General features: G+C 30.5%; 1 protein-coding gene across 1 annotated transcript in view; it reads right to left on the bottom strand.

Annotated features, from left to right (window-relative positions):
* Positions 1-556: 556 nt before the first annotated feature.
* Positions 557-13,782, bottom strand: part of LOC140437222 (myrosinase 1-like) — a 41,301-nt gene continuing 28,075 nt past the window's right edge. Inside the window, exons 7-9 of the mRNA XM_072526599.1 lie at positions 10,421-10,558; positions 8,915-9,021; positions 557-757 (exon numbers count right to left, since the gene is read on the bottom strand). Coding sequence (XP_072382700.1) covers positions 631-757; positions 8,915-9,021; positions 10,421-10,558 — 372 coding nt within the window. The 3' untranslated portion in view covers positions 557-630. The remainder of the gene's footprint in view (positions 758-8,914; positions 9,022-10,420; positions 10,559-13,782) is intronic.

Raw genomic sequence — 13,782 nt, forward strand, 5'->3', positions numbered from 1 at the left:
AGACATCAGCACTGTTATCGGAGCTTAAGTTATATCCATCTCACACGCAAGCCGTTGAACGCATGATTAAACTTGTGACAGAAGATTCAGCAAAAGTTTGTGGTGTTGATAGTACTGATGGTTTGATCAGAACCAAACTGGAATCACACCGAATTATGCCTTCTTTTAGGTCAAAAAAAAAAGATAAGTTGTAAGAACAGTTGTTTGTTTGTTTAATTTAAGCATAAAATTTATTTTTAATGATTTCATAATTAACAGCATTTATTTCATTCTATGTATTATAACATTTTCGGATATGCAAGTTGTAACACTAGTAAAATTTCAAATTCAAAATTTTAGTGACCTTGTGGCAGTTCAAAACAGCAAAATATAAAAAAACTTATTTTTACAAAAAAAATTGTTCTCCTACTCCACATGTTTATTTGGATTGCAAAATCTGAAATTAAAATATTTTTGAATTTCGTATACAAATCGGCCTACCCTAATATTTACTGAGCTGAACACAAGTTACCTTATGTATTTAGTAATAAAATTTTGCTCTAAAATAAAAAGCAGCTTTAGGTTTTAATTATTATTTTATTAAATATTAATACACCGTTTTAATATTATTATATCATAATAGAAGAAGTATCAGTCGATACACTCATCCACAATACAACGCGTCTTACATACTTTTTGATAATAGTTGAATGAATCTTTTTTCGTTCTTGTTCTGTTGGGGTCATTGAAATCCACATTTACTAAACCAAATTTCACCCTAAAAAGAAAAACATTAAAAATGCAAATTTTCTTATCTATTCGTCTAAAGTAGTGTTTTTACGAAGTAAAAAATTATAATTTTTATTTTAAAAAACTAACCATTAAAGTGAAAAATAGTTTAAACAATTTAATATACGCTTATCTGATATTAAAAAAAATATGTAATGAAGTATGCGAATATGTAATATGTTATCTTCTTTTTCAGAAGATTTTTTTCAAATCGTAAGTCATTCTAGAAGTCTCGATAAACAAGGTTAAACAGAATTGGGTGTAATCGTAGACATATAACACTGATAGACTGATTGTTGCAATACCAACCCCCAGTGCGACAGAGAAAACTGACGCAAAGCAATCCCTGCATCTCCTTCTAATTTGAAAAGTTTATCGACCAAGTGTCCTAAATGACCAATGAGAAGGTTACGTGGTCGATAAACCCGGCCTATTAGCCACAGATGCAGGGACTGCTTTACGACAGTTTTCTCTGTCGCACTGGGGGAACACGACTGTATTGCAACAGTCAGTTTATCTTGTATTATATGTCTATGGGTGTAATAAATCTTAATTTTTAAATGAATGTCCGCCCCGAATAAGTTTTTAACCCTCAATATATGTGAATCGGAGCTATTAGCGGAATAAGGTTATAATCATCAATTCTGTTATACTGGTATATAATTGGTCGCAGAAAGTCACCTCATTTCATGTTTATGAGAGCATTCAAGTCGAGCCATGGCGAATAAGGTTGTAACATCATTAGAAATATTAGACATGGCGGATGAAGCATGTGTTAATATGAGTGTGGCCGCAGAAAAACAATTAAATAAGTCTCGAAAAAGACTAATTAGACTTAGTGAGTGAAAGGACAATAAAAAAACCCTACTAGACACTGGGAACCAATATGTTTCCAGAAAAGGTACTTGTTCCTGAAAAATTACCTCCAGTAAACGTAAGTACAGAAAATTGTATTTATTTCCTGATGTTTAAGTAACTAGATAGCTTTAGATATACAGTGTGTAAAAGCCAAATGGAATAAATTCATTATTTAGGTTACTGTACATATTTATAAAAAATCCCGAAGCACCACCACATTACCAACTTAATGTCCGGCAGTACCTTGATACAATATTTCCCAATCGGTGGATAGGGAGGCGAGGATCGATTGAATGGCCAGCGCGATCACCTGATCTTACATTATTAGATTTCTTTTTATGGAGATATGTGAAGAGCCATGTGTACAAAACTAAACCTTCTGATTTAAATGACTTAAAAAAACGAATAACGCTTGCGATTGTCCTCGACGCATCAAGGAATTTGGATATCGGTTAAAATACTTGGGAATTCCAAGGTTGGCCAAATCCAAATTTCTAATTAATTCGATGCAGGGAAATTCCACTTTCGCTACGTAAAACAAAGGATTTGTTTTACATAAAAGCAGGTGGATTTTCTCTCATCGGTCAGTCGAGCTTGCCTCTTCTACTGTAGACCTAGTCGGTGCTATTATTGTTCCTACTAAGTTATTGTTTTATTTCTGATTTCTTATATACCATTTTTATTTTAGCATTATTGTATATTCAGACCTTTTCAGGTTAGAATATTACTTTGATCTATATTTGTTCATATACTGATTGTTTGATATTTTAATTGGTTATTTTGATTGTTTATTTTTCTTGTATTTTGTGTCTAAGTTGTTCTTCCGTAAGTTAAGAACACTTAAAAATATTTATCTTGCTTTTTATATTTTATATTTTGATTTGTACTTTGTCTAAGTAGTTCTTTCCGGTAAGTCAAAGAACTCTTAGAAATATTTCTCTGAATATTTGACTTGTTATTTTAATTGTTTGTCTAAGCCGTTCTTTTCCGGTAAGTCAAAGAACTCTTAGAAATATTTTCATAATCATTGTTGCATTATTATTTCCGATATGTTATCTAAGATATTTTTCTTAAGTTAAGAAAATACTTAATACATTTGTTTCTTTCATTTTCCATTTTTATGCTAAGTTGTTTCTTCCGTAAGTCAAGAAACACTTAGCAATATTTTCACATCTTTTCTATATTTGATTTTTCTTATTTTCTTTTATAAGTCGTTTCTTCCGTAAGTCAAGAAACACTTATAAATATTTGTGCATTTATTTTACTATATTTGATTCTCTTGTTTATTTTCTATTCTAAGTTGTTTCTTCCGTAAGTCAAGAAACACTTAGACATATTTCTATAATCTGTTTCATTTTTGCATTTCTCGTTTTATATTTTGAGTATTTTATTTTCCCACTCTAAGTTGTTTCTTCCGTAAGTTAACACTTAGAAATATTTCCATATTTTACTCTCACATTTACATATTTCATTTATCTATATTTCTGTCCTAAGTTGTTTCTTCCGTAAGTCAAGAAACACTTAGAAACATTTTTTTCTTTGCATTATATTTTTATACCATTTAATTTAATTGTTTACTAAGTTATTCCTTCCGTAAGTCAAGGAATACTTAGATCATTTTACCTATCTGTTTTCCATTTTTGCTCTGTTACTTTGTAACTGTTCCTTGGAACCGTTACCTATAACAGATATTTGTCACTGGAACTGTTATTTATAACAGCGGTAGTATTTAACCTTTCTACCAGCGACAAACCAAAGATGGTGAATACCCGATCCAATTCCGGGGATAGGAAGAAGCCCGAAGAGCCGGCGATGGGTCCTACAGGCCCAAATGCCCCCTCTCGGCAACACGATTAGGTCGATCACGCCTGTTATGTTAAATAATGTTAGAAGACAGTTTTATTTGAGATTAGGATTTTGCCAAGACGTTCGCGGTGAACATTTTGAACATCTACTTCATTAACATTCACAGTTCTTTTTCGTGTTCTACATTTTATTACGTTTTGCATTACATTTTAATTTTTGATTGTATTGTAGCGAATTTCGGTAACCACATGATTTTAATTTATTTTATCTTAATTAATCTTAATAAACTTGAAAGCGACAACATTTTTGAATGGAGAATGAAAAGACCTTTCAAACGATATATCACAAGCCTATACTTCCTATTTTAAAAATTTGGGGTTGTACCTGTCATTCTAAGGGTGTTGAAGGTAGGGGTTGCATTTTCACGTTAAAGAATGTCAAGTTATAATTTAAATTTGACGTGTTTCGGGATTTTTTATAAATATGTACAATAACCTAAATAATGAATTTATTCCATTTGGCTTTTACACACTGTATAAATTAGGTTAGCAAAGTTAATGTAGGTCATTTTTTAAATATGTTTAACACTACTGGAGCGTGTCAAACTATACATTTTTAAAACGCTTGTATAAAAATGTGTTTAATCCTAATTGAAAGCAACTTTTAAATTTTAATTAACTATAAAAAAAAATAATTTCATAAGTAAATAATAATAAATAATAATAATAAATAAGTAAACTGAAATTTTGTTGGCAACGGTGTTTTGCTTCAACGAGTTTTTTATTGTTGGAGGCTAGAACTTCTCGCTGTAAGTATGGGGTATGGGTGTGACTAAATTAATTTGGAGCAAAAACAATTGCTTTTTAAACAATTCTACAGTGCTAGCTACGATAGACAAACAATGTTGTTACGACAATATATGGATTTAGTAGATGTGAAAAGACGATATGTTCCTGAAGGTGAATTGTGACGAAACTGTTCGTTTACTTATACTGTTGCAAGCACAAATATACGTGTATATCAAAAAACTCTATGCTTTATATTAAAAATTACGTCCATACATATCCAAATTGTGCAAGAAAAAATTTAGTTTAATCAAACATTGTCTGATCAAAAATGAAAACATAAAAATAGACCACAGCGATCTCCGATGAAGTAAAAGTAGCTGTAAGAGAGCACATTAAATCTTTTCCAAAAGAAGTGAGCTACAATTTTTTTTTTTTTTTAGTCCAGAATTAACACTCAAAAGCTTATTTTGCATTCAGACCTATCCATAAACAAAATGTATCTAACAATAAAACGCTGAAAACTTTGTTTTCAAAACTTCCACAAAATTTATTTTAAATTCTTACCACTACAGCTGTTTCGGCTGATTGCCTTTCTCAAGTGATCTGTTTTTGGCATGGGTTTACACTTTATAGTCTCTAATGAAATATATTGAGGAGGGGAGAACTGTTTGTCTCAAGCTGGTAATTCAGAATTATATCTGTGTTTTTTAATTTGTTGATTTTCATAGATTCTAACAAAGATAGCTTAAGGCCTTTATTTTGAATGTGGAGAATTTTAAATTCGTCATTAAAAGAATGATTATGATCTAGAAGGTGAAGTGCGTATGTAGAATCTGTTTTTCTATTATTAAAAGCCCTTTTATGTTCTGCTATTCGTTTATTAAAATTTCTACCAGTTTGACCAATGTAAGTTTTTGGGCAGTCGCCACATTAAAGTTTGTATACACCACTGTGTAAGTGTTTTTTATGTTGGCTCTTGTTGTTTTTAATATATTTGCCTAGGTTGTTATTTGTTCTGAAAGCTGGTGTTATTCCTTTCTTTTTTATGTGTTTGGCTATTTTTGTTGATATTTTGCCTGTATATGTAATCGAGCAGAAGGTACTGGGTTTTTTCTCTGGTGGTGGAAATACTAAGTTCAGGGCTTTCTTGTGTAGTTTTTGATTTAACGTTTTATTAATTGTTTGTTCGTTGTATCCATTATTTACTGCTATTTGCTTAATGATATTTAATTGTGTCTCAAAATTGTATTTTGACATCGGAATTTCTGTTAATCTATGTAACATACTATGATAAGCTGCCAGTTTATGTTGTGTGGGATGGGATGATGAATTGTGAATAGTCGTGTCAGTATGGGTAGGTTTATGAAATATGGAGAAGTCATGTTTGTTTTTCAGTCTGATAATTTTAAAATTGAAAAAAATTTATGGATTGATTTTGTTCTGTTTCTATTGTAAATTCAATATGACTATGAAGTGAATTAATATACGATAAAAATTGGTCAAGTTGCCTGTTAGTTCCTGTGAAACATACCAGTACGTCGTCTACGTATCTCCACCAATATAAAAACTGTTTGAATATGGGATGTTTTGATATCTTTGTCTCTAGATGATCCATAAAAATATCTGATAGCAATGGGCTTAGAGGATTGCCCATTATAAGTCCTGCACTGTTATTTGTATAGATTTCATTATTAAATTCAAAGTAGTCCTGGTTTATGCAAACTTCAAGAAGATGTAAAATTTCAGATGTAATGATTGGATTTGTACTATTTTGGTCTAAAAGGTTTTTTACTAGAATAAAAGTTTCTGTAGGAGATATACTAGGAAAAAGATTTTTTACGTCAAATGAAATTAATCTGGAGTTGTTAGGTAACTGAAAATGTTGTATTTTATTAACTATGTAGTTCTATTGTATTTTTTATGGTAAATTTAGGTGAAAATTTAGTGGGTTCTAAAATAATCTCTAACAGTTTTTTTGAAAGTTTATATGGCGGGGCTGTATAAAAAGAAACTACGGGTCTTATTGGGTGATCCAGTTTGTGTAGTTTAATGAAAGAGTATAATTTAGGAGGCTGTGGGTTCATGATACTAAGGTATTTCTCTTCTATTGGATTTAATATTGATTTTAAATTTTCTAACGCTAGCTTAATTTGTTTTTGATACTTTTCTGTTGGATCTTTGTGTAACGTTTCAATGTTTTGATTATTTAAAAATTCTATTGTTTTGTTATTATATTCTATTTTATCTATAGCAATAGTAGTGTTACCTTTGTCTGCTTTTGTAACAACATAGTGTTTAATTCACTTCACCTTCTAAATCATAATCATTCTTTTAATGACGAATTTAAAATTCTTCACATTCAAAATAAAGGCCTTAAACTATCATGTTAGAATCTATGGAAATCAACAAATTAAAAAACACAGATATAATTCTGAATGACCAGCTTGAGACAAACAGTTCTTCCCTCCTCAGCCTATTTCATTAGAGACTATAAAGTGTAAACCCATGCCAAAAACAGATCACTTGAGAAAGGCAATCAGCCGAAACAGCTGTAGTGATAAGAATTTAAAATAAATGTTGTGGGAGTTTTGAAAACAAAGTTTTCAGTGTTTTATTGTTACATAAAATGAATTTCCATCAAGTAACGGTCGAATCCATCAAAATGGATCTACTTTTTATGGCAAAATTTTCCAATTTTCGTTGCAGTGAAAATCTCTACCGATACATATTTAATTCCGAAATAAACTTAAAATTTGGCACACCTAGATCGGACAACTACGCTCGATGCGATAAGTTTTATGTTGAGCTTGTATATGCCAAATCTGAGGCCGAAATGTATAGACTTCAAATCGAAAACAAGCTACACCACGCAAAAGCAGAACAAGCATATGCTACCTTAAACGAGGATATAGAATTAGCACAAAATAATCCCAATATTATTGTTCTATCTACAGATCTATAGCAGGTACTGTTTTGACCGACGCTAAAACATTCTAACATATTCTACCAAAGTCAATATTCATGTTATAATTAAGCAATCCACAATATGGGTACAAATGAGGGATTTATGTGTCTGTGGCAGTGGCATGATATTGTAGCAAAAAAAAAGTTCAGCTGAAACAACATCCTGCCTACTGAAGTATATTACCACTAACTTTAAGCCCATATAAAAAATAGAAAGAAAATTAATTGTTTAGTCAGACCGATGTATAAGACAAAATAATAATTGGCGTAGTATTGCATTATATCAGTACCTGGTCACTATGAGATATTTTACATCTGTGGAGCAAAAGTTTTTAATTAGCGGACACAGCTTATTGACCTGCGATGGTAATTTCGCTCCTATTAAGCATAAAAATCAGCAATAGTGTATCATCCAAAAGATTGGATTGAAGTTATAGCCAATGCAAGACCCTCTAAGCCATTTATTGTGTGTTTTCTTGAGAGGACCGATTTTAAAGACTTAACTATAGTCGAGTCAGCTTTACTGAAAAACAAGACTAAAATAACTGAAGCGGTATAGTACAAAATTACCAGTGATGATCCTACAAATCTATTATGTCAAGAAAGCCAGAATGTATTGCAACCTTGGACTTCCCATCTCTTAGCTAAAAAAGACAGAGGAGTTAAAAATCGTTTTTTGCCACCAGTTGCCATTCCAATTGAAAGTCTTCCTGTGTTGTATAAAAATCATTTGCCAGTAAAGAAAGAAAAAAAAAAGAACTTAGTGGATATGTGTGCTTATATTCCTAATCCAGAATATAGGGAATTTTATTTAAACCTTACTTTAACGGAAAATTAAAAATATTTTTTTATCTTTGTTAATAATATAGGTTTATATAAATAAATATAGGTATAGGTGTTCTTTAAAAAACAAATATCATGTTCTTAACAAGCAGTCATATTTGTCTTATTTCCTTACGTTTTCACACAATATGTTAAAACTTTGTAACCAACGCATTTTAATGAATTTCAGTGATGTTACAACCTTGTTCAACTAAACCGATTTTCTATCGCCGTAATAACCTTAAGTTTTTTATGTATAAAAGTTTATGCTATATTATCTCTCATAAATCTCTTTGTTTTCCTTATGCAGTAATAAAAATTAAATCATTGATCTTAAATTTGATTACAAATGAAAAAAACGTTTCCTGCCAAAATATGATTTTGTGGTTTACAACCTTCTGTAGGTGTATTCACAATATAGACCTGTAGTGTATTTTTGTTTAAAACCGCAAAAACCTCAAAAAAGGTCTGTCTTATTTAGAAGCTATATATTCTTCTTCTTTTTATGTAGACACAGCTGTCTATTTTTCAATATGCCTTCAGTTAGTTGTCGTTGTCGATAAGTGAAAAACGTGGAAAAAGTACATATTGCCTCCAATGAAAAAGAGTTGCAACGACTTATAAACAGAGTGACCGACACCTGTGTTCTGTCGGTCACCCTGTTATTAGTTTACAAGAATCATCAGTTGGGTATTATTGACTGACACTTTCTATCTACAATCTATCAATATAGATTGTAGATATTATATATATATATATATATATATATATATATATATATATATATATATATATATATATATATATATATATATATATAATCAATAACTGAATATTTTAGGTATAGGGATAATATTTATTATTTTAGAGACATCCAATAAAATATATAGTTTATACTTTATACTTACGTATATCCAGAAACCCACTCAAAGTTGTCTATTAAACTCCAAACATTATAACCAATAACATTGACACCATCATAATCCATCGCATCTTTTATAGCACTTAAATATTCCTAAAAAGAAAACTGTTAATAGTAAAAAAATATAAAAATATATATAACTAGATACTGTATTATCTTATTGTATGTAAACAAGGTGACTCAACAACTGATCAAATAATATATTCATGACCAAAGAAATGATATATACTAAAAGTAGTCCAAAACTAATATAAAAATATATATATATATAAATATATATATAAATATAAAAAAGGAATTGAAACTCAACAAAAATCTCAAAATGTAAACATGAAAAAATTTCTAGGGCAATTTTTGGGAGTCCATTCTAATCCATTCGTCTTACATGATTGTACCACTTCCTCTTACGCTGCCTTCCCCATCTTACAATATCTTGAATTTTGCACTACTCTCTGACGTTTGTATTTCTCACCCTGTCTCTTCTTGTTTTGCCCACTATTGTTCTTAGGGTTTTTCATTTCGACAACCCTTAAAATCTGTTTCGTTTTGTTAGTTTCTTCGCGCACTTCTATGCCATTAGTTTCGTCAACCAACCGTTCTACTAACAAAAGACTTGCATACGACCCTATCATGACATATGGTTTAAAAAGTTCTGTTGATTATTAAATCATTTTGTGTACATACATATAATTTTTTAAACTTTTTTTCCATAGGTTATTAATATACGTCTTAAAAAAGAAAATATGCTCCGGATTATTGAGATACATTCAGTCAAATTATCTGGACCAGCCTTAAAAATTAGCTCATTTTTTATTGGTTTATTCATTGTCTACGTGTCAAGCACGGCATCGCGCCATTGTTATGTCAATGCAATAAACTCCCAGAGTTCGCTAGCTCTCTGGGACATCTTTAAACGCAAAACTTCTCCTTCTTCTAAACCAAAACTTCTGGTGCTATAAATATCATAGGCACGATAATATTCACTTCGGAACCGCGGCTGTCTGGTGTTTTAGGATTAAGCATGGTGTTGATATATATATATATATATATATATATATATATATATATATATATATATATATATATATATATATATATATATGTGTGTATGTGTCTTGTAGGTGTATCATGCACAATCAACAAATCTACAGTTAATGATATAGCTGTTCTCCCTATAATATGTTCTGTTCCTAGATATTCATTTGATTATACCTCATGTACACCTGTCACATTATCCTGTATATCCATAGGACGTTCCATATTAGTCATTGTGACGAGCTCGGGGATAAGAAATGCAATAAGTATATAGGGCTCCTCCGCATACTTTCAGACCAGGACGATCTATGGTATCAGGAAGAAGTGATGATTTTAAACCAACTACTTCGTTTTATTTTTAGAAAACTATCACCATAGAGAAAATAATATTGACACTATAAGTTAGTAGAAGATATATATTGATAGTAAATGTCCATCCGAAAACTAAGTTGCTTACCTTTATATAATTAGTTCTGATGGGATCATCTAGTTGGCCAGTTGAATCAGAATATCCATTTTCCGTTATTAACAATTCTGGGTTAAAATATTCCTGTTTAAACCATCTTAGCAATTTACGCATTCCCCAGGGAACTACCTATAAGATTTTAGATTGATTAATAAAATTGTAGAACAACTTATTTAGAATAAATGCAATAAAAGTAGTTTTCATTTAAAACTTACCATTGTCGACTATTCGAAATTGTCCATAAGAATTTAATAAGTAAATATTTTATTAGAGTTAAAAAAATATGATACAGTAGGCGGTACAGTAAACTATCGCTAAGCTTCATACAATGTTTTATGTATTTTTAAAATTTAAATAATATTTTTAAAATTAAATAAAGTAACTTTATTATTTATTTAATTATTTATTTTTTAAACAAATTAAAATGTGTTAAAATATTTCAAGAAATTATTATGTTTGCTCCTAAATCTACCTGCTAATGTATTAACAAAGCATACCCTGTTTACCTCCGACAGGCATGGCAAATTCAGACGAGACATTAAATTAATAATAAAATATAAATAAATATAATTTGATACTAAATTTAATTAATATATAAACTAAATCAAATGTTTAAAAATAATAATTATATTTATATGAAATTATTGTAAAACGAGAAGTGTCATAAAAATTTAAACAGATGATTCAATATTGCTATTAATTGGATGACATTTATGACTTTTAAATTTTAAAAATCGTTAGGAATCGAATATTTCATTGATATATATTGTTTTAATTGTTTACTTCTCATTTAATGTATGTATATTGTCAGTTATTTTTCATGCAGATTTTAATTTAGACCTACTTAGAATAAATATATGATAAGTAGAAACAGATTGATCGAGACTAGTAAATCGATGTGAAGAACCACGATTTTGTGACTCTAGCCATGACGCCTTCTTCTCGTAGTGCTAGTTCCGTGACGCTCGTCTTATCATTTTACTATAGAGCAAAAAGTAGTACAACACCATTATAGAAGCTTCGCTTTAACAATAATTAAAATTCAACATAAATAGCTACTAGATGGTGACTATACAATTTTTTAATTTCTGTCTCAAAAATTTAGGAAAACTTGATTTATGAAACCAGCCTATATAAGAATATTTACCGGTAAGATTAAATTTAATCAGTTTTTTTATGAGTGAAGTTTCTATACTGGCGTTGTATTACTTTTTTCTCTACTTATAGTAAAATGCTAGGGCGAACGTCACGGAACTAGCGTCGAGAAACCGTCACGGATAGCGTCACGAAGTAGCGGTTCTTCATATCGATTTACTGCTCTCGATTAATTCGTTTCTAGTCGTCATATATGTATTCTATAGTTCATATCGAGACTCCAAACCGAGTGGACGATTAAAATGTTTCCTTATCGAATGGTTTCTCGAATTGAACGAATTCCAACGGGGAACGGACCAGGAGTTGACTATTTAGTTAGCCAACAAATGCCAAATCATAACAGCCAGCCAATGCCAATCCAGTATCCACCAAACCAAAAAAAATATTACCCACTTATGCAGATTCAAAACATTACATAAGCTATGCTAACATAGCAAATAATAGACAACCTCCTGCTGCTCCTTCAGATAACCAAGATTCAAACTCTATACTTCTAAAGTTTTTAGAAGAATTCAAAGTCATGTTTATTCAAATCTTGCAACAAAACAGCATGGTAATAAATATGCTAAGCAAACTCGTATGCAAATAAAATTCTTTCTATGAATAGATGAATGGAACGCCAATAGCCTAATGAATCATAAGGATGAAGTAATAATATTTCTACAACGAAATTTAAGAGATATATTATTAATAAATGAGACACATTTTACAGGCAAGTCGTATTTTAAAATATCGCATTATCTAACGTACCATACTAACCACAAAGACAACACTGCCCATGGAGATACAGCAGTTTTAATCAAACAATCAATTAACATTTTATGACGCAAAGTTATGTAAAAGACTATATCCAAGCTACAGTAATTAAAGTGTGCTCACTACCTTACCAAATAACAATCGCAGCAGTATATTGCCCTCCAAAGCACAATATTAAAAAAAAACAGATTTCGGATTTTTCTTTAATAAGCAATGCCCAAACTTTATCGCAGCTGGTGACTTTAATAGTAAACACACATACTGGAGATAAAGACTAATAACAACAAAGGTGAGAGAGCTCTATAGCTTAATGCAGGAAAATAAATTCAGAACAATGATCAGTAAAGCCAATTACGTCAAAGCACTTAAAGAAGATCTTATGTCCAGCAGTGTCAAACATTTCACCAAGATTTAATTATTAATTATGCAATAAAAAAATAAAAAGCAGGGACATCCATTTCATTAATTTTTTTTTAAATTTCCTTAAATTTAAATTTAAATCAATGAAATCCGTAAATTAATTTTCGAAACCAAATTCAGATTTTTGCTTTAATCTGTGCCTTCTAAGAATTTCAAGGCAAAACAGACGTTAATAAAGATGTTAATAGAGACATGAGGAATCTAAAAATTGCATTCCACGACATGTCTCCTCAACTAAGTAAAAATCCTTAGCGAATTTGGTTTCTAGTACTCGTACAGAGTATATCGGAATAAAAAGGAAAAAGACAGTTAAGATTTGATTTCACGTACAGTGCGTCTGTATATCATCTTATACGTATTTCACCTTAATAGGGATCATCAGAGTCAGATATTCACAGTCGCTCTGAAAGTGAAAATAAATCTTTTCTGTCTTAGGGAGCAACTCTAACATGGCTTCGTATAGACGCAAATAGCGACATCTGATATTAAAATCCGTCAAAACCAAATTCAGATTTTTGCTTTAATCAGATGTCACTATTTGCGTCTGTACGAAGCCATGTTAAAGTTGCTTCCTAAGACAGAAAAGATTTATTTTCACTTTCAAAACGACTGTGAATATCCGTCTCTGATAATCTCTATTAGGGTGAAATACGTATAAGCGGATACACAGATGCACTGTACGTGAAATCAAATCTTAACTGTCTTTTTCCTTTTAAATCAATGACTGCGTTCAAATATATTCGAGCGATCTAAGGTGGTCAGAATTCCCTGTTATTTATGTTATTGTAAAAAATGCAATTTTGATTAAAACTAGTGCATATAATTTTTGTAACTGTAATAAATGAACTGCCAACTGCAAAAAGGTGACTTCCTACAAATTTTGATAAATTCACTTTTTGTTATTATTGCGTTCTTTACACGTAAACACATCGTTTTCAACAAACAGGGGACTTCTATTAATGTCTTCAAACAGGTGTCTATTCTAAGTATATTAAAAATGGCTGCTGAAATTTCTCTAACTG

This window comes from Diabrotica undecimpunctata, chromosome 3 (genome assembly GCF_040954645.1).
Source record: "Diabrotica undecimpunctata isolate CICGRU chromosome 3, icDiaUnde3, whole genome shotgun sequence".
In the NCBI taxonomy this organism is placed as follows: domain Eukaryota; kingdom Metazoa; phylum Arthropoda; class Insecta; order Coleoptera; family Chrysomelidae; genus Diabrotica; species Diabrotica undecimpunctata.